At 35.4% G+C, this 20,668-nt stretch overlaps 1 protein-coding gene across 1 annotated transcript in view; it reads left to right on the forward strand.

Moving 5' to 3' along the window:
• Positions 1 to 5,517: 5,517 nt before the first annotated feature.
• The window catches only part of LOC138305753 (MYCBP-associated protein-like), a 38,169-nt gene continuing 23,018 nt past the window's right edge, over positions 5,518 to 20,668 (forward strand). Inside the window, exons 1-2 of the mRNA XM_069246026.1 lie at positions 5,518 to 5,653; positions 7,176 to 7,283. Of these exons, the coding sequence (XP_069102127.1) occupies positions 5,626 to 5,653; positions 7,176 to 7,283 (136 nt within the window). The 5' untranslated portion in view covers positions 5,518 to 5,625. The remainder of the gene's footprint in view (positions 5,654 to 7,175; positions 7,284 to 20,668) is intronic.

Raw genomic sequence — 20,668 nt, forward strand, 5'->3', positions numbered from 1 at the left:
CCGAAAAGACGAAAGTTAACAAATTTAAATTTCGTCTTTTCGCCGCGAAAAGACGAAAAGACGAAAAGTCAAACACGAAAAGACGAAAGTGATACACGCTAATTAGCGACTTTAATTCTCGTCTTTTCGCCTTCAAAAATCTCGCTCCGAAAAGACGAAAATTAACAAACCTTAAATTTCGCCTTTTCGTCTTTTCGCCCCGAAAAGACGAAAATTAACAAACCTTAAATATCGTCTTTTCGTCTTTTCGCCCCGAAAAGACGAAAATTAACAAATCTTAAATTTCATCTTTTCGGCCCGAAAAGACGAAAATTAACAAACCTTAATTTTCGTCTTTTCGTCTTTTCGCCCCGAAAAGACGTCTTTTCGTCTTCCGGTCGGGTGTGGAAGTCATTTTGAAATCTTTTTATCTTAATATTGACTTAATTGTTCAATATGGAAGCATCAAAGTAGTTTATGATAACAATCGATTCATTAAATTGATAGTATTACAAGTATCTTCATCAATAACTAAGATTTGAAGTTTTAAAACATAAGTCAACATGTATGTTTACAGCAGTTACGTAGATTTCTCACACGTGGCATATGCCACGTGCCACTAACAGATTCATCATTCCGCAAATCTTTTAGCGTGATTGATACATTTTCTAAAATTCATTAATATCTTATTGTTTGTGTTCTAATCGCCCTATTTAGCAATTACGCTTATCAAAACATTGTCGTGTATATGTTACGACATAATGAACTTAAGATGCTAAACATAGTACTTACAGGAGTTGCCTCCCCTACACAACTTGAAAAAAAAGTTGTCGGCGGGTAATATTTGAAAGCGTTTGAACCACGGATCAACTTGTCAACAAAACAATTTTATGAAAGACAACTCGTGAAGACTTTGAGTTTAAAGGAAGGACTTGTACCAAGAATTTGTTAAAATACAGTTAATTATAACAGTTAATCAGTAAGTACAATGTACTGTATATTATTTGAAAAGACATTTTGACTACATACATGACATGGTCTTCATAATTGTACATAAGAAATTACATTATAATCTCCGTCGGATATGAAAGATGACAAAGTATATCTGAAATTTGTATTTTTTTGGAGCGAAAAGGCGAAAAGACGAAAAGACGAAATTTAAGGTTTGTTAATTTTCGTCTTTTCGGGGCGAAAAGACGAAAATTAAAGTTTGTTAATTTTCGTCTTTTCGGGGCGAAATGACGAAATTTAAGGTTTGTTAATTTTCGTCTTTTCGTGGCGAAAAGACGAAAAGACGAGATTTTTGAAGGCGAAAAGACGAAAATTAAAGGCGCTAATTAGCGTGCTTCACTTTCGTCTTTTCGTGTTTGACTTTTCGTCTTTTCGCCGCGAAAAGACGAACTTTAAATTTGTTAATTTTCTTCTTTTCGGGGCGAAAAGACGAAAACACGAAATGACATAAATCAGCCACCGTAATAAAGCACTAGGGAGGAAAAATCTGTTTTATAGTTGTGTTTTCTTTTTATGTATATATATATATATATATAGCTTTAGAAGGCAGATTAGCTTTATTCTTTCATATATCTATAATTATGTAGATCAACTGATTAACCTGCCACGTTAAACATTGACTAATAATATAATGATATATATAGTTTAAGATAAAGAGATAAAAATCGTTAGAGAAAAAATGTCAGGCGGGCCATGCCCTTGTGTATCCTGGCCGGTGTAATGTGGGGGTTGTCTCCCCTATTCCACATCTGTGCAGTAGGGGGAGACCTAAATGTATTATTTGTCAAATAGATGAAAAACAAGTAGAATGTGGCCGGTAGCTTCTAAACCGATCAAATATAATTTTACAAGGTGATTTGCCAGGTTAATAAAGTAATTTTGATGTTGGGATATATAAGGGATAAGTTTTTAATGAAATTGAAAGGATGAGACCACGTTTATATTATTATGTATCAGTTCGTTGTTATGGTTAATATTCATATTTTAGCCGTAATGCTCCTATCGATATTAATATAAAAATAGAGTAGCATGTAAATTGTATAGGTATACCCGTATATTTAAGCATTGAAGGTCTTTCAGTTGGCTTTCATAGCCAAAATGAATGCCAACTCGACAGAGGCAAATTCCATGAAGCGTCCATGATGACAAACAAAAATTAGCGAATACTGAAATTGAACACTTGAAAAACATTATAATAATTGCAAATATTACAACTTTAAGTTCAAGTTATATTTACAAAATTTATATTTTAGAAAAATTCTATTTGCTTAAATAGCGAAATCAAAATAAATCATAAAGTTATTTTAAAGATGCTCCACCGCCGACAGACCCTAAATGATACTCATCATTTGAACAACAATTGGTGTTTAATCGTGTATACATATGTCTAATAAACACAAAAAATATATATTAAAAAAATATTTTGCTTTTGGTGCATGCGCAGTCAGAACTTCATTCTATATAGAACATAGTGCCACGGATTTTTTTCGGGATGCAATTAATTATTTCTAATATTTTTATCTTGAAGTAAAATTAGAAGCTCAAACTTTTCAATGGTGGTAATGGTGTGAAGTAATTAACTTTTCTAACTGAAGAAAAATACCAAATCGTCTGATCCTGTTTTTGATAGTGAAAAAATACCATTCGTCAGCGGTGGAGCATCTTTAAGGGTATATGGTACAATTGTAGATCGATATATATATAAACTGTAACTAATTTTCAGATCCCAGTTTACACTAAGATAGATCCAAGTATATAAAAACAGTAAGTAATTCTCAGATCCCTGTGTACTCTAAGATAGATCCAAATATATCTAAACTATAATTAATTTTCAGATCCCACTTTACACTAAAATAGATCCATACATGTGTATACATAAATTGTAACTAATTCTCAGATCCCTGTGTACACTAGGATAGGTCCAAACATATATAAACTGTGACTTATTCTTTCAGATCCCTGTGTACACTAGACTGTATTAAAACATGACTATGATGTCATCTTTTGTTGTCACCGGTGCATTATTCGACTTTTGTCTAATTACGTACTCTGTGTATAGGAATGAATCCGGATATAGGTACTAGTCGAAGCGAGAAAAAGGCAGAAAAGATATGACACAAAGTTATTCTAACGCATATTTTCTGTATTTAACCTTGTTTTAAACAAAGTTTACCTGATAACTTTACAATTAGAAGATAGTCAACAATGCATCATCGGATCCGGAAGTGTACATACTGATCGGCAAGTAAATCGGCCCTATAAAATTTGAGATATCCCAATGCAACATTTCACCGCTTGCAAATTACCTAACCATATATCGATTATGCAATAATGATGTCAGGATATTGAAAATACCTTTAAATCTTACATATATTTTGTGTATGCATAGACATAAACCCATTCATTTTCATAGTCTATTATGGTACACCGGAAAAAGCTACACGTGAAGCGAGAGAGTAAAATGCAGTTTGACAGAAGGTAGGATATTCACTGTTTTACCTGTATCATAAGCCCTTGCTTACTGAATCCTTGTTTTATCGTTTCAGAAATGATTCTAGTTACGTTACAGATAAAGATTGTGAATTTTGAATGTAGCGTTATAGAATTATTTGAAAAAATAGGTGGTGTGTACCTGCACAAAAGTTGAATTGACGTGAAGTTTTTTTTTTTTTTTTTAATAAAATATATTACAAGTCGAATATTAAAGGCCCACTACCTTTCCGTAGCAAAATTTAAAGGTTTCTTAAAAACATTTATATATACGAAAATATATACCGATGGTCAAAGATGAGGTACAAATGTAACAACACCTTATACATGTATAGCTGTGGGGATTGATTTCGCTGTTTTGCCGTCTGGCGCAGTGATAGTCAACTACCGCGCGGTATTTAGAACGACGGCGGGAAACATAAGACGACCCGCGTTATGAAATGAACATTTTATTTATTTTAAATATTGTTTTTTCAAAAAATGATGATCAGTGTAGTATTAACGGTAAATTAGTAACTTTTGTGACTCTACAAAATTATCGATCTCGTTGCACATTCCCATTTTAGAAATTAGATGCCGTTTCGGAAAGGCAGTGGGCCTATTCAGCGACGTATATAGTATGTATATAAATCCATTTGTACAAAACGCCGATATCCTGAGTTGCCTCGGGGATTTGTTGATATTTTTTATGGTATGACATGTGTACGGAGTATAGTGTAATCTCTACATTTTATATAACTATGATCTGGGTGAAGATTGTTTCACTGTTTAGTACGTTTTAGATTGATAATCCTGTGTATATACATGTTTTTGTTTAACGAAACAAACGCTGATTAACGGAACATTAAACAGAAAAAAAGTTTGAAGGATATTTATGTTGAAAATCGTCAGTATTGAAATGCAAAAAGCACACAATTACTCAATATAACACTTTTACAAGATACACTGTGTATGAAATAGTTAACATGAATCCGTTTTGATGTCTATGAAAAAAAATGATTTTCATTAACGTCGATCATACCCATCATATTCAGAAAATGATAGATATCGTCAAAATTGTCTCCTTTGGTTCCTCTGGTCGTACGGTATGAAATTCTGTATACATTGAATGGAAATTTAATAACTTCTTGGTTTTCTAAATTACTCACACAGAAATATGCATGTATGATCCTTCAGATCTCGTATGCCAAAATGTAAATATGTACACGTTGAAACCGTAATTTATAAGAATTTACTGTGTCAATTATATTTCATCGAATTTTAATGAAAAGACACCATTTATATAAAAGTAAATTATGCTGTCAAAGTAAAATTGCTGATTGTGTGCGACCGGTTCTATTCTTGATGCAAATTTTGCTGAATATCTTTTTTATAATAATGCATAATGAGAAAATATTCCGTTCAATTTGTCACGGACTGTCCCGGGATTGATGGTTCGTGTTAATCCCGCGCCTCATCCTTGAATGTGTGAAAGGAACTTTACACATACACCATTCTAAGTCGTCCGGCGGTCGTGCCAAATATATGCGTAAATGCGTATTCACAGTATATTGTAGATCAACGTTGAGTAGAAAGGAAGAGCTACACGAAGAATATCAGACACGTTAGCCAGTGCTCCACCGCAGCAGACGCCGGGGAAATCAAAATGTGGCGCACTACACAATACCATCCATATACTTGGAGGCGTTTTAAAAAGCCAGAGTTATTTCCCTTAAATGACTAATATTGACGCACAAAATGGACCCGCTGGCACTCAACGTAGTACAGCAATCGGCCAAAAATCGGCCCTGTGGCATCGAACTCGTTAATTAAGAAAGCTAGAGTTATTCCCCTTTAATTACTAACCTGGCCATCCCCGTTTGCTCTTTTTCATTAAGATCTAGAGCTGCCAAATCAAAATAGAAAAGCCTACAATTATTATTCCGTATTAAGAAACGATTCTAAGTTAGAACTGTCAAACCAAAGATGCTACCACTACTATTTACAAAGCCGCACTTTCGTAATCAATTTCATATTTTTACGCGCGAAAAAGTGTGCAACATTACGCCACTTCCGGTATCATTACAGTGACATTCAGTCAGTGTTCCTGTGGCTGTGAACATTGTGCTTTCATTTCGTTAGAATTAAGAAAAGGTCACCTACAAAATGTCGGAAAAGAGAAAATCAAGTCTAGGTGAGTAGGCACACACAGTCTTTATCGGTAGACTAGTAGGGATACAGAAAATTTGTACATGTCCGTCGCGTTTAAAGCCAAATAAAGTATGGTCTAAAAACGCCAGACGCATTCTGCAACGACTTCGAGCAGACTTGATTTCAGGTAAGTCTTCTCTCTTAAGTAGATAAGTATGTAAAAATCCTTCCTAACTATAGTCACGCGGAAATATCACTATAAAAATATTTCATAATGATCATAAAACTTTATACATGTAGCACCAACAAAAATAAAACTGACTATGTCAATTATTTACAACGGAGGCATTAGATATACTACAGTAACACGCCCAAAGTTTTCGTAATATTTTATGCATTTTTTCTTAGATTTTCCAGATCTCATCTATTGACGGATTTCAACCAAATTTGGTGTACTAAGAATCGTCTACCCTTTCTGCTAATAATATTAACATAATTTCCCTTTGTGTACTTTTTGATAAAACCATGTTTTAATACCAAACATAACCTTTTCGTTACCATTTTGGCAAGAATAAAGAAAGAAGGAAACGACGTCATAAAGCTTAAGCGGTGTACATTTTTATAAAACGAAACATTGGGAGAATCAGATTATGTTATATCATGAGCTGGAAGTGTAGATAATCATGCCAAATTTGGTCAAAATTCATCCATAGCGGAAATAAGGTTAATTCATAAGGCAAAAATACATAGTATTTATATTTTAGAAATATGGGGAAAATAACAATTACGAATACTTTGGGGACGGTACTGTATATATATATATACACACATTGCAACAACTCTTCCATATCTGAGTCGCGAGTTCGGATCCAATGTAATGCAGAAGGCAGGTGACCATAGATCGGAGGTTTTTCTCTGGGTACTTTGTCTTTCCTCCCGGGAAACATTTTTAAAATTTGTGAATATCAGGAGAGAAAAAAACCCGCAAGCATGTAAACACTATTTAGGCTATCCTTCCCCTATACATGTCTTTGTCATTTAATCACTTACAATCTAGGATAACTTTCCGCTAACTGAATATCAAAACATTTGGTAGGTAAACTTACTAAACCAGTAGGGTATCTTATTTTATTAGATAAAAAGTTAATTAAGGTTATTCTCACTCAAACATTGTACAATCGAATCTGTATTAACGACCATCTGTATTAAGCGACCCTCTGCTCTAAACGACCACTTCAATTCCCCCAAGCCTTTTCACTATATATTTTAACTCTATTAAACGACCATCTCTCTAACGCGACGAACGACCAGTCACCACATTTTTAAATATCTCTGTGGCCCATTTTTAGAAATTGTTTTGGGGCTGTGATCCGATCGAAGTGATAACACAAGACTCCAAACTCTGGGTCACAAGTTCGTATCCCTTGTGGGACAGTTTCCATGTAGTATTAACCGCAAGACATTGTTTTTACTCCGGGTACTACGGCTTTTCTCCACCTTACAAATCTAGCACGTCTAGGTTGGTATAGAATTGTTGTATCATAGTTTTCTTCCTTACCAACTAGATCCCGACAAAGACTCCCGGATATCCACGAAGAGCAGCTGCAATGCCAGAGCACCTTCCGGATTCCGTACACGGATCGGATCGGTTTTTCAGAACAAGGACATACACCGTAAGTATTACTGCCAGAGCACCTTCTGGATTCCGTACACGGATCGGATCGGTTTTTACAGAATAGGGACATACACTGTATGTGTTACCATTTAACACAGTTATCTGCCCTTAAACCAGTGGTCAATCTACATGCGCATCCCGAGTCCTGGACTCACATAATTTTAAAAGGATCCATGAAATTTCTGGGAATGGGAATCTATAACACTGTGGGACCCATTGTTTTTACAAAAACCATTGAAAAGGACCCACGAAAAATAATCGTAGATTGAACACTGTTAGACGTTTGCTTTGTTTGTTTGTTGTCATTTTTTTTTTCATTTTTTTGTCCAATATAAACTCGTATAGAGACAACATGATTATACCAGAGTCTTTCAAATCACAAATACACTTATATATTGAATGGAGGGAGTGCAGACTTGAACGGTGGTTACTAGGGCGTTATCCTATCAAGCGTCATCCTCGATACCCCAGTAATTACTATCACTGACGTTATATCCAGTATCCACCCCTGTACTCTCATAGTAAAACTGAATGCAGTTTAGGAGAAAAAAATCTAAACCAATCACAGGCCTGCAAAGATTTCGATTGAAGACTACAGAGAGGGCGACGCCCAACATCAAAGTATGGTGGCTGATTACGGCCATCTCGTGTTGTTGTGTTGTCGCCTTGTCGTGTTGTCGCCTTGTCGAGTTGTCGCGGTCTCAAACTGCGACAACCCGAGATTTAACAGTTAAAATGTCGACTAGTCGCGTTTTCGAGCCGCGACAAGTCGACAAGACGACAACACGACAAGTCGACATTTCAAACACGCTAATTAGCGCGTACAGAATCTCGTGTTGTCGCGGTAAAATGTCGACTTGTCGTGTTGTCGAGTTGTCGACTTGTCGTGTTGTCAAGTTGTCGACTTGTCGCCTTCCTGTTACACATGAGCAAACAATGGATAACTCTCGCCATATTGGATTGCTAATGAAACTAATTGTGTGCATGTGTTTGTAGCTATATGAAGATATTTGATAGCAATTTCTTTACCGAGAGTTGTCAAAGTATTTTTTCTCTGAACTATGAATTTCAATAATTTGTTTATTATATGATAATCGTGTAATAATGGTCTGGTCACGCCGTCTGATTAGTACGCAGTAATCGTCATCTGTTAATTTTAAGGTCACTTGAACCGCTAAGGCCTAATAGTTCGAAGGCCCGTTAATCCGAAAATTAGAAAATATTGCAATTTTATGGTGGCATATGTCTGCCATCGATTTGCCGACTTACGACTTAATAATGTCGACATCGTTAAGGCATTAAGTCGACATCATATCGATAGATGTCGACATAAACAGAAGAATATGTCGACTTACCACATGTACATGCCCACATAATGATTCCAAGATTTTTATGTAGACAGTCGGTAACTCGGCGATTAATGTGTTTATGCTCGGGTGTGACACAGACTTGTCATGTCGACATCTAAACTAAAAGATGTCGACATCTGGTCTTGAAAGTGGAAATCCAGGCCACCCTTTCATAAAGCACTGTGTATATGCAGCAAAAGCCATACAGCAGAGATCGACGTTGATTGTTAATTAAAGTTTTTATTTATTTGATTTAAAAAAACAACAATAATTGTGATCCTGCACATCCCGGCCATGAAACTAGCCTGCGTGTACGTAGCTGTTAGCCCGAGCTAAGGAAGTGTACAACGAATTATTAATATATATAACCGTGTGTTGAAAATTCGTTTCAAAGCTGTGTGTGTGTTTTGTTGATTGCCATTCGTACCAAGTCCATGTAGTACACACTGTACTATACTATATTAAAAGAATGAATGAAAAAAAAATAAAAAAATTTTTTTTTTTTTTATGTTGTATTTGCTTGTGAATCCCGAAAAATACCAGTTACGTAATTTAAAAGCCATAAAGGTCACAGTACAGGTACACAAAATACACATTGGGAAACCAGCTTTACTTGTTAGCTTGGCCTGTCCATATATATATAATATACATAAATATTTACATCCCTCGATACACTTATATAAAGGCACAACGAATTTTTGTTGCGGTCTCAATGGTCACATACAACCTTTGGGCTAAAAATCCTCCAGGGACGCGGTTTTAAACTCTCAACTCGCGATACATCTGCATCTATTTTTCGTAGTAAAAACATGCATTCTTTGTAGTCAAACGTAGTAAAAAAAAAGTCACGTGCTTGTACCACATTCATGCCATTGGCCGGAATATACAATTGTATTATGGGTAACCAGTGATCACGTGATTTTGTGTTTACTTCCAAATATGGTGATAGTTTGCTTGCCATTTCTTCGGGGAAATTGATTTATTTGAAAATATTTAGACTCCAAAATGTTATTGATATTGCATGCATATCATTTTGACTTGCACATATGCACTGTTTTTACTATAAATAATGAACTGAAATGAGTTGTAAAACTGCCATTTTCCCGTTTTGTAAATAAATGATACAATACGAATTGACCAATTCAATAGGTCTAACCGTCTAATCTAAAATCAGCGAAGATCGGCTACTCCCGGCTAAATTCGTAAAATTCTAAATTTATATGGGTTCAGAACATATATACATATAACACAGAGAAAATAAGATCTTCTTCAAAAGGCCTAATTATGTATAAATACCAGGTCCGAGAAATCACTCTATTTGGAAGTAAACACACACTCATGTGATCACTAGTTACCCACTAATACAATTCCATATTTATTTCAGCCAATGGCATGAATGAGGTATAATCACGTGACTTGTTTTTACTACGTTTTACTACAAAGACCGCGTGTTTTGTACCATTATGGGGGAAATCCTCCGCGGATCGTGGTTTCATTTCCACCATTTGAAACTGTTAGCAATACTATCATATTATAGTTTATTTTCCATATTATTTCCAAACAAATAGTATAAGCTTCCGCATAGCCCACTTAGCTTTTTGGGAATCTAATACATGTACATACATGTATGTACACATATACTAAGAAACACGGGTTTATGTGCTTACATGGCAGCTTCCCGCCTGGTAAATTGGGACCTAGGACCTAACTCATTAAGCTTCGGTAGGTTCCGTACGAAAATGTATCATTTTGTTTGTCAGAATAACTCTTCATAGATTGAAAGGTCTCAAGGCCCTCTACCAATATTGTGAATTTCATGGCCCTGGAGTCTCGGAATTTTCCCCGGGGGATAGGGTCTGTACCATAGTTTTATATAGGGAAACACATTTATGAGCATTATTTGCTCAATTTTCATAGGAAACAGATGTAATGGAATCAAATACTCTTCATATATTTAAAGGTTAAATGGATATCATCACTGGCTGATTTCATGGGCCTGATAGGCCAATATATGGTGCTTATATACAGTGTATGTATTTGTTTCATTCTTTATCCGAACTCGGGTGACCAATCAGAAAAAAAACCATGCATGGCTGACAGGTGGCTTTGTGTTTTGTTATTCCTGCTATATAGACTTCATTTTTAGTTTTCCCATGTTATAAAACATTTCCAAGAGGAAAGAAAAAGGTAAAGAATAACAGAAATAGAGAAAAGATCCATCTTTTATTGGCATGATTTACATCAGTCAGTAGTGGGTACCAAGTTCATTAAACTTTTTAAATGTGCAACTGCAGGGGCGTAGGAAGAAAAGGGTCCTCCTGCACATTTTTTGTACTTCATTTTAGAAAATTTTGCCGCTTTGCGGCGCATTTCCTAAAAGTTCAAGCACGTAATGTTCAAACCTTTATATTATAAAAATTAAATACACATGAACTAGACTAAAAATGTCCATCAAGGGATTCTACTATTTCAAAAATGTTTCTTAAAATATTAAATTGTTTATATGTCTAAGCAAGACAATTAAATCAATTCATTATTTTTTTTTAGTTAAACAACATTGTGCTGATGGTGTGAAGTCGTATGTTCAGATCGAGCAGGGTTGCATAATGATATGACGACATTCACAATTGTAATTTCTAAATGCAGGTAAATGTAAATCGAAAAATTACCACGTTAAGAACGCATTAAAATCCTCAAAATGCACCGTAAAACTCATCTTGGCCATTCCAAATCGTAATGTTTTTCGCGGGGGAGACCCTCGGACCCCCAGAACACCAAAGTCTCGCGCATTCGGCGCTCGCAAAATCATCAAAATCGTAAGTTTTTCCGGGGGAGATCCCCGGACCCCCAAAACACCAAAATCTCGCGCATTCGGCGTTCGCAAATTCATCAAAATATATCTTAAAAATTATCTCAGCCATTCTAAATCGTAAATATTTTTTTTCCAGGAGAGACCCCCCGGACCTCCAAACACCAAAATCTCGACCTTTCGACGCTCGCACGCCATTTTGCATATTCATTAATTTCCTGTTAGCGTCGCCATTGATATGGATGTGTACAAGGATTATATGTAATGATTTATGAGAAAAAGTATATAAAGTATATATACAAAACATTATTTATAACTGTGCATATCGGAATTCAGGTGACTGTTAGACATATATATCCTTATTGCCTTCTGCTCATTCTCAACTCTCATCCATTTGTAAACAATTCAAATTTTAACAAACTTCTTCTCCACAACACGGTTTTTCTCATTTTACAGCAAGTACAAAAACAACAACAATCAAATTACAATCATGAATATTTTGTATTGATATTAATTTTTTTGCAAATTTTCAGCAAAACAAACATGTTTCAAATTAAATTAATACACGTATTTGATTAATATATTTGATCTGCATTCATTATTGAATTTAAAAAAAAATGAAAAAAATCAAGTTTTAATCAAGGGAGATAAATCCGTTTTGAAGGATTTTCCACAAAGTGGAAAAGTTAAGATTAATTCACTTCCCATGCATTATTCAACCCAAATTTAGCCTGGTACATTAACACAAATTTATTAGATGAAGTAATTGTCGAGTATATATACATGAACTTTGACATCTGCCATGGCACAACATGTAATTTTCAATTTATCAATGTTTCACAATCAAAGTCTTCTCTAAGCCTTCTGTTTCAAATGGTGGAAATGAAACCACGATCCGCGGAGGATTTCCCCCATAATGGTACAAAACACGCGTTCTTTGTAGTAAAACGTAGTAAAACAAGTCACGTGATTATACCTCATTCATGCCATTGGCCAAAATAAATATGGAATTGTGTTATGGGTAACTAGTGATCACATGAGTGTGTGTTTACTTCCAAATAGAGTGATTTCTCTGATTTGGTATTTATACATAATTAGGCCTTTTGAAGAAGATCTTATTTTCTCTGTGTTATATGTATATGTTCAGAACCCTAAAGCAGGTAATAATACATATAAATATTAATTTAGAATTCTACGAATTTAGCCGGGAGTAGCCGATCTTCGCTGATCCTAGATTAGACGGTTAGACCTATTGAATTGGTCAATTCGCATTATATCATTTATTTACAAAACGTGGAAATGACAGTTTTATAACTCATTTCAGTTCATTATTTATAGTAAAATAATACATATGTGCAAGTCAAAATGATATGCATGCAATATTAATAACATTTTGGAGTCTAAATATTTTCAAATAAATCAATTTCTCCGAAGAAATGGCAAGCGAACTATCACCATATTTGGAAGTAAACACAAAATCACGTGATCACTAGTTACCCATAATACAATTGTATATTCCGGCCAATGGCATGAATGAGGTATAAGCACGTGACTTTTTTTACTACGTTTTTACTACGTTTTTACTACAAAAAATAGATGCAGATATATCCCGAGTTTGGAGCTCAAACCGCGTCCCGGGAGGATTTTTTAGCCCACAGGTTGAATCTGGCCATAAAGACCGTAACAAAAAATCGTCGTGCCTTTATATAAGTGTATCGAGGGATGTAAATATTTATGTATACATGTATATATGGACAGGGCAAGCTAACAAGTAAAGCTGGTTTCCAAATGGGTATTGTGTATCTGTACTGTGACCTTTTTTTGGCTTTTAAATTACGTAACTGGTATTTTTCGTAAATCGCAAAAAAATGAAATCTTGAAAAAATCATTGTAATATAGTATAGTACGGTATGTACCACATGGACTTGGTACGAATGCTAATCCACAAAGCACAAACACAGCTTTTAAACGAATTTTCAACCCACGGTTATATATATTAATAAATGATTATGGCCAAGAAGATGGAAATTCGTTGTACAAAGCAGAGTCCTTTTGCACTCTAACTTCCTCAGCTCGGACTAACAGTTACAATGTGTACATACACGCAGGCTACAGCTGCATGGCCGGGATGTGCAGGATCACAATTTTTAATTTTGAAATCAAATAAATAAAAACTTTTCTGAATTAACAAAATCAACGTCGAACTCTGCTGTATGGTGCCTTGCTGCATATACACAGTGCCCTATGAAAGGGTGGCCTTTGAATTCCACTTTCAAGACCAGATGTCGACATCTTTTAGTTTAGATGTCGACATCAATAACTGACAAGTCGGTGTCAGTCGACATATTCTTCTGTTTATGTCGACATCTTCCGATATGATGTCGACTTAATGCCTTAATTATGTCGACATCATTAAGTCGTGAGTCGGCAACTCGATGGCAGAAATATGCCACCACTATGGTACAAGCACTGACTTCAGTTTTCTATATTCAAAGATAGTGGCTATTTCATATGATTTGCGCATGTGTAACAGGAAGACGACAAATCGACAACTCGACAACACGCCAAGTCGACATTTTACCGCGACAACACGAGATTCTGTACGCGCTAATTAGCGTGTTTGAAATGTCGACTTGTCGTGTTGTCGACTTGTCGTCTTGTCGTGTTGTCGACTTGTCGCGGTTCGAAAACGCGACATGTCGACATTTTAACTGTTAAATCTCGGGTTGTCGCAGTTTGAGACCGCGACAACTCGACAAGGCGACAACACGACAAGGCGACAACACAACAACACGAGATGGCCGTAATCAGCCACCATATCAAAGCCACACAGTATAGCACTTCTCCGGCGGACGAATAAACTTCAAAGTGTTTTTTCCGCTACCATGCAGTATCCAATTTCAGTACTTTTGAAATGTAGCAATTAAAATTTGTGGTTGCAACGGCTTTTAATGTTCACCTGATATAATTCTAGTTTTTGTTCTTCAAATTTTGACTGTTTTCAGTTCTCCTTCAATAGCGAATTTTATTAATGAATAGGCCTCGTTATGAACACAGAACTCAACCACAGGGATCTGAGAATTAGTTACAAATTATATAATTATGGACCCAACAGCGTGCCCTAAGACCAGTTTGAGACGTTTAAGAGGTGTAGATTAAAAAAACGATAAAAATCATACTCTACATGGTACTATATACGAGAATGCCTTAGACTCCAAATTTCTAACCCGCCTACCTTTAGCGGCTATAAAAACACATTTCTAGTATATTGTCTTTTAAACGGTTACTACCTTTGGAAAGGGCGATAATTCTACTTTCAAAACCATCCTATTAATCTATACAGAGTGCCGTCATTAAGACGATATAAGCCCCATTATGACAAACATCTTGAAGCCATCTAATTAAAAATGCATACTGGTTTCGTGGCTGATATAATATGCATGAGCGAGCTCGAGGCTTCGGCTGCAATCTCGTGGGCCGGCTATACAAAGTCCACAGTTGTATATGTTTGAATAGTAACGGCGAACTCAATAGAGAGACTTTTTAAAGATGCTCCACCGCCGACAGGGCATAAATGATATTCATCATTTGAACAATAATTGGTGTTTAATCGTGTATATATATGTCTAATTAACACAAAAAATAATACAAAATAATTTATTTTGCCTTTGGTGCATGAGCAATCAGTACTTCATTCCATATATGATATAGTACCACGGATTTTTTTCGGGATGCAATTAATTATTTTTTATATTTTCAATTTGAAGTAAAATTAGAAGCTCAAACTTTTCAATGGCGGTAATGGTGTAAATTAAGTAACTTGTGTAACCGAAGAAAAACATTTAATCGTCTGCTTCCGTTTATAAAAGTGAAAAAAAAGTGGTACCGTCATTTTTTGTCAATAGAACCTGTACGAGTTACTTCCCTTCAAATAATACACTATTTACTAATACACGATACAGATTCTGAAAAGTATATCATTTGATATTAGATTATAATGTTCCTGACTTTGTGTGAAACATAAATATGATTACTTATTGTATGATTGTCGTCCCGATAACCAAATCTTGGTAGTATACCACTGAAAATGAGTTTAGTGCCACGTCCTACCTGATCTAGTGTCCTGAAGGCCAAGCTCTTTCGCGACGCGCGACGGCGAATCCTCCTCCAAATCGTTTGATCCTTGGTTATATCAGAGATTTAGATTGTATACTAACTAAATTACTGGGTACATTAACAATAAGTCTGTTCAAGGATTACGTCCTTGTTCAAAACATTGAAAATATTAATACAACCATCTAATGGAGGCATCTTTTATCGGACCTTCATAGTCGTTGTAAGGTTGATCAATACCAAGGACGTATATGAGAAGGATAAGTCACACTGGGTTTTGGGGGAGTACAACGTATAAGGAGCTTTTGTGTTTGTGCACTGACCGTGACGTTGGGCGACGACCATTTTCCTTTGATATCTGCCGGCGCAGCCTTTGATGTAGCTTGCGGGTGCGAGGGTTACCGTCTTACTTTCTGAAGCGGGGCCGTCATTTCATGAGCTGTCGTACTTTTTAACGAAAATTTAAGACATATTTTCTAAATTTTCCGTCCTTAAAGCAAGTTATAAACGTTGTAAAATTTAATAAACTTTACATTGGTGTTTCGTTTGACTTGATAAGACAAGTATTTGTTGAGAAAAACGGTTTTTATTCCCGGTTCATAGGCGTCTCGTGTGGTGTTTAGTAGTGTAAAGAGACAGTCACGAATCCTTCTCACTTATAAATCCTTGATCAATACATTTGTCTGAAGAAAACATTCAAATATGATCTCAGTGTTTTATCACCTTGTGTAGGCACGTGCCTGCAGTGCCCAAAGGCAGCTACGCCCCTGACTACGGTCAATGGGACGGAATCGTAGCTCTGACGACGACCATCTGTCAGAAATCATCCGTCCGTCGTTCAGAGCTACGCCATCGCAGCTACGTCGTTATTCCACAACGTTTAATAAGGAAAATAATTCGCCAAACGTAAGACTGACAGAGTGGTTTTGTACAGTTTTATTTGTCTGCACCCCTTTATCGAACGACTGAACAGTGGCAATTATAACTACATGTGTTGATCGATTAATTAGTCGACAGAGAAAAACAATTTATATTTGCCGCCAAAGTGAAACTTCACACTTTTACCGGACATTGTTTTTCTCGCGAGAGTTTGTTGTGATGTTGCCAAGAAACAATATGGCTGCCTTCACGCGCTAACGGGCACCGACTGTCAATAAGTGAGGAGAAAAGATCAACACGAGGTTGCCGACACAGCTCCATACAACCCCATAGTCCCCTAAAGATAGAACAATGAGCACGAAATTAAATACAAAGCAACAGAAGGGAAGAGATCGGCCCAAATCCGGCGGTAAATATTCTATTTACATTGTCACTTACGATTTCTTTATACACACACGACTCGCTATAGAGTCCTATACAAGGAAATGGCGTTACACATAACAGAAACTGGCTATATTACCAGTTTGGAATTTGGTGTTTATGCGGAAATGTGGGCTTACTATATGTGTTTAAAAGCCTCTATTTCAATTTCTATTCAATGTTATTCACTCTAGCTACATGTATAGCTAGGCAGGTCTACAAATCTACATATGTACCGTAATCTACATACAGTTTCCTCCATTTCCTCAACCCCAACATTTTAAAAATCAGCAATCTGTTCTGCCTATTAGTTTTTCCGTTGACTTACTCCACAAGTCATTAACTTAAACTTATGAATGTGGTCAATGAAATGTAGATGTTTCAGCTGAATATACAATTAAACGGCTTGATTGATTATGTAGTGTTAATACATGTACTGTACGGATTGACTCCGTCAATCAGCCGACGGATCATGCTTCTTTTTGTTTAAGTCTGTAGAACCGAGTTTTTCACGCTGGATTCCTGGCTGGTCAGGACACTCGTCAGGAATGTGTTGGTCAGAGCACTCGTCAGGAAAATGTTGGTCAGGGCACTTGTCAGGAATGTGTTGTTTCCCCTGTACTTCTACATTTTGTATAAGACCCGATTGTAGTGAGTGGGCTGATTATCGATCATATCTGAAAATCTTGTCCTTTCCCAATCCCATTGCGATTATCAATTATAAAAATCCGGAATCAAATATCACTAAATCAAATTTGTAGAATGTATGTAGTAGACTTCACTTTGACATATAGTTCAACTTTTCAATCATTACTGGGTTGTTATTAAATCCACTGTCAATTCTCAACAGAAAATGAAATAGATAACTGATTGATTAAAGATGTTCCTGATGTTGCACCTCCTACAAAAGATACCAGGGGGATCATTTGAATAATAACTAATGTTTATAATTGTGTTATATATGAAATAATTTATTTTGATTTTCAACGTAATCGCTAGGAGTAAAACAGCTTCAAAACAGACAACAGTGGAAATAACGGGTATATAAAAAATGGTTGAAACAATTTATGCATGGTATCATATGCATGATCAGTACTTCATTCCATACAGGGCATTGTGCCATGGAATTTTTTTCGGGATGCAATTAATTGTTTTGTTAATTAAATATTCTTATCTTGAATTAATATAAGAGCTGAAAAGTCTTCAATCATGGTTACAGTGGGAAGTAAGTAATATTTGTAACTGAAGAAAAATACTAAGTACTTAGTTAAAATATAGCTGCCTTTTTCGTCCACAGAATAACATATAAAAATATATTCTTCTGCTCCGTGCACAGTTTAAGACATAAATATAATAAATCATTTAAGCAATAATTTTTTTCACCTGTTGCATTATAGATCTCTTCATGCTTGATTGACCATGTTTAGGCCATGCAAAGAAATAGTTGTGTTTCTGATAACCCGACCGAACCTATAAAATCAGTGCCTACTCAAAAAAACCATTTGTCTTAGGATAATATCTGTTTTTTGTATGATACAACTGTAAAAAGTAAAACAGATACTGTAAAAATGTAATAAACAAGATCTACCAGGTATACTATTGTAGTCCTATTGATATGGCAAGTGGAAGATGAAGGGAGACAACTCTTCTAACTTTATCTCAAAATGCTCTGAACACATGTACCTACTAGAAACTTCCATACCTCTAGCTTACAGCTAGAATTCAAACAAATTAATCAGCCAACGGATCATGCTTCTTTTTGGTTCAGTCTGTAGAACTGTAGTTTTTCACGCTGAATTCCTGCCTGGTCAGGGCACTTGTCAGGAATGTGTTGGTCAGGGCCAAGGACGTATATGAGAAGGATAAGTCACACTGGGTTTTGGGGAAGTCCAAGGCAGGCGCTTTTGTGTTTGTGCACTGACCGTGACGGTGGGCGACGACTGATTTTCCTTTGATATCCGCCGGTGCAGCCTTTGATGTAGCTTGTGGGTGCGATGGTTACCGTCTTACTTTCTGAAGCGGGGCCGTCATTTCATGAGCTGTCAATCTTTTTTACCGAAAATTTAAGACATATCCTCTAAATATTCCGTCTTTAAAGCAGGTAATATACGTCGTGAAATTTAATAAACTTTACAATGGTGTTTCGTTTGACTCGATACGACAAGTATTTGTTGAGAAAAACGGTTTTTATTCCCGGTTCATAGGCGTCTCGCGTGGTGTTTAGTAATGTAAAGAGACAGTCACGAATCCTTCTCACTTATAAATCCTTGGTCAGGGCACACGTCAGGAATGTGTTGGTTAGGGCACTCATCAGGAATGTGTTTTATCAATTAAAATAATCCTGAATCAAATATTGCTAAATCAAATTTGTAGATTATGCATGTAGTAGACTTCACTTTGACATAGTTCAACTTTTCAATCATTACTGGGTTGTTATTAAATCCACTGTCAATTCTCAACAGAAAATGAAATAGATTATTTAAAGATGTTCCTGATGTTCCATACCAGTGTAGTCCTTTTGATATGGCAAGTGTAAGATGAAGGGAGACAATTCTTCTAACTTTATCTCAAAATGCTCTGAACACATATACCAGAAACATCCATACCCCTAGCTTACAGTTAGAATTCAAACAAATTATTTACTTATATATATTGACATAGATGATTTATTTATTTGTGTTTGACTAGGGTGATTGAAGTTTTGAAAAAAAAAACACTTTTTTGCCTAGAAATTGGAAGAAATGTAAAATTATTGAACAATTTTATAAGCCTTTAATTTTTTCCTGATTCAAAACAGCCCTACCAAATTAAAATATCTGAACTCATGCCAATTTCACACACTACTATAAATGCTTTTGATTGGTCAGTTTTTTTTCTCCTGAGTTGTCTTCACTTTTGCTCTGAAGTACTCCAGGGGTGGATATAATGGCAGTGATAGTAACCCCCTGGAATATCGAGGATTTAAAGACAGGAAAAACACTGAAATGTCTATTTTTCAGAAATAGTGAAAATACAATATTTATAAATAAATGCAATATGAATACACTAAGTTTGAATTAATCGAAAGTTCTGTAAGATGAAATTTTCAAAATATATGAATTCTGAAGATTAATGTAACCAGTGAGAATAGACATTGTTGGTCTATTAACTTATTTCACTATAATGAATACAAAGAAATTGCTCACAGTTTTTATATTTTATTTGGCAATGTTTATCATTATCAACTGTAACAATATATATTATATATAATATATACTGTCTCAATTCTCCAAATTTTCAGCTACATAGCCATTGTCAAGGAACTACGCTGTCATTTACTTTTCAAGTCTCTATCTTGCTTTTAAATGAATCATTAAATCTTTTCAGTTTTAAGAAGTTAATTATGAATACCGGTATATACATTTGTATACGGTAATCATAGTACATGTACCTGTATATTACAACTATATCAACATTAATGAATCTTTTGAAAAATTTAATCTAAAATTTATTCCCTTTTTAACATAAATGCAGACATTACACTCTCGATGCACTAAGAAAACTGTAAAATTTATTTATATGATTAATTTTGGTAATAAGTTTGTATAATTAATGACAATTTACATATCAATTGTTGATAAACTTACTATTAGTTGGCGGCATTAAACGTCTTTACGAGTCCGACAGTTAAATATACATCCACCGTCAACTAATTATGCTTGTTTGTACAGCCTACTGAAAAGACTCAACAACAAATATTGATTATCTAATGAAGGGGGACAGCTAGGATATTGTTCATTCATGCTTCAGCGGTTTTAAATGTGATATCTATCG

The sequence above is a fragment of the Argopecten irradians genome, chromosome 13, assembly GCF_041381155.1.
Source record: "Argopecten irradians isolate NY chromosome 13, Ai_NY, whole genome shotgun sequence".
Taxonomy (NCBI): Eukaryota; Metazoa; Mollusca; class Bivalvia; order Pectinida; family Pectinidae; genus Argopecten; species Argopecten irradians.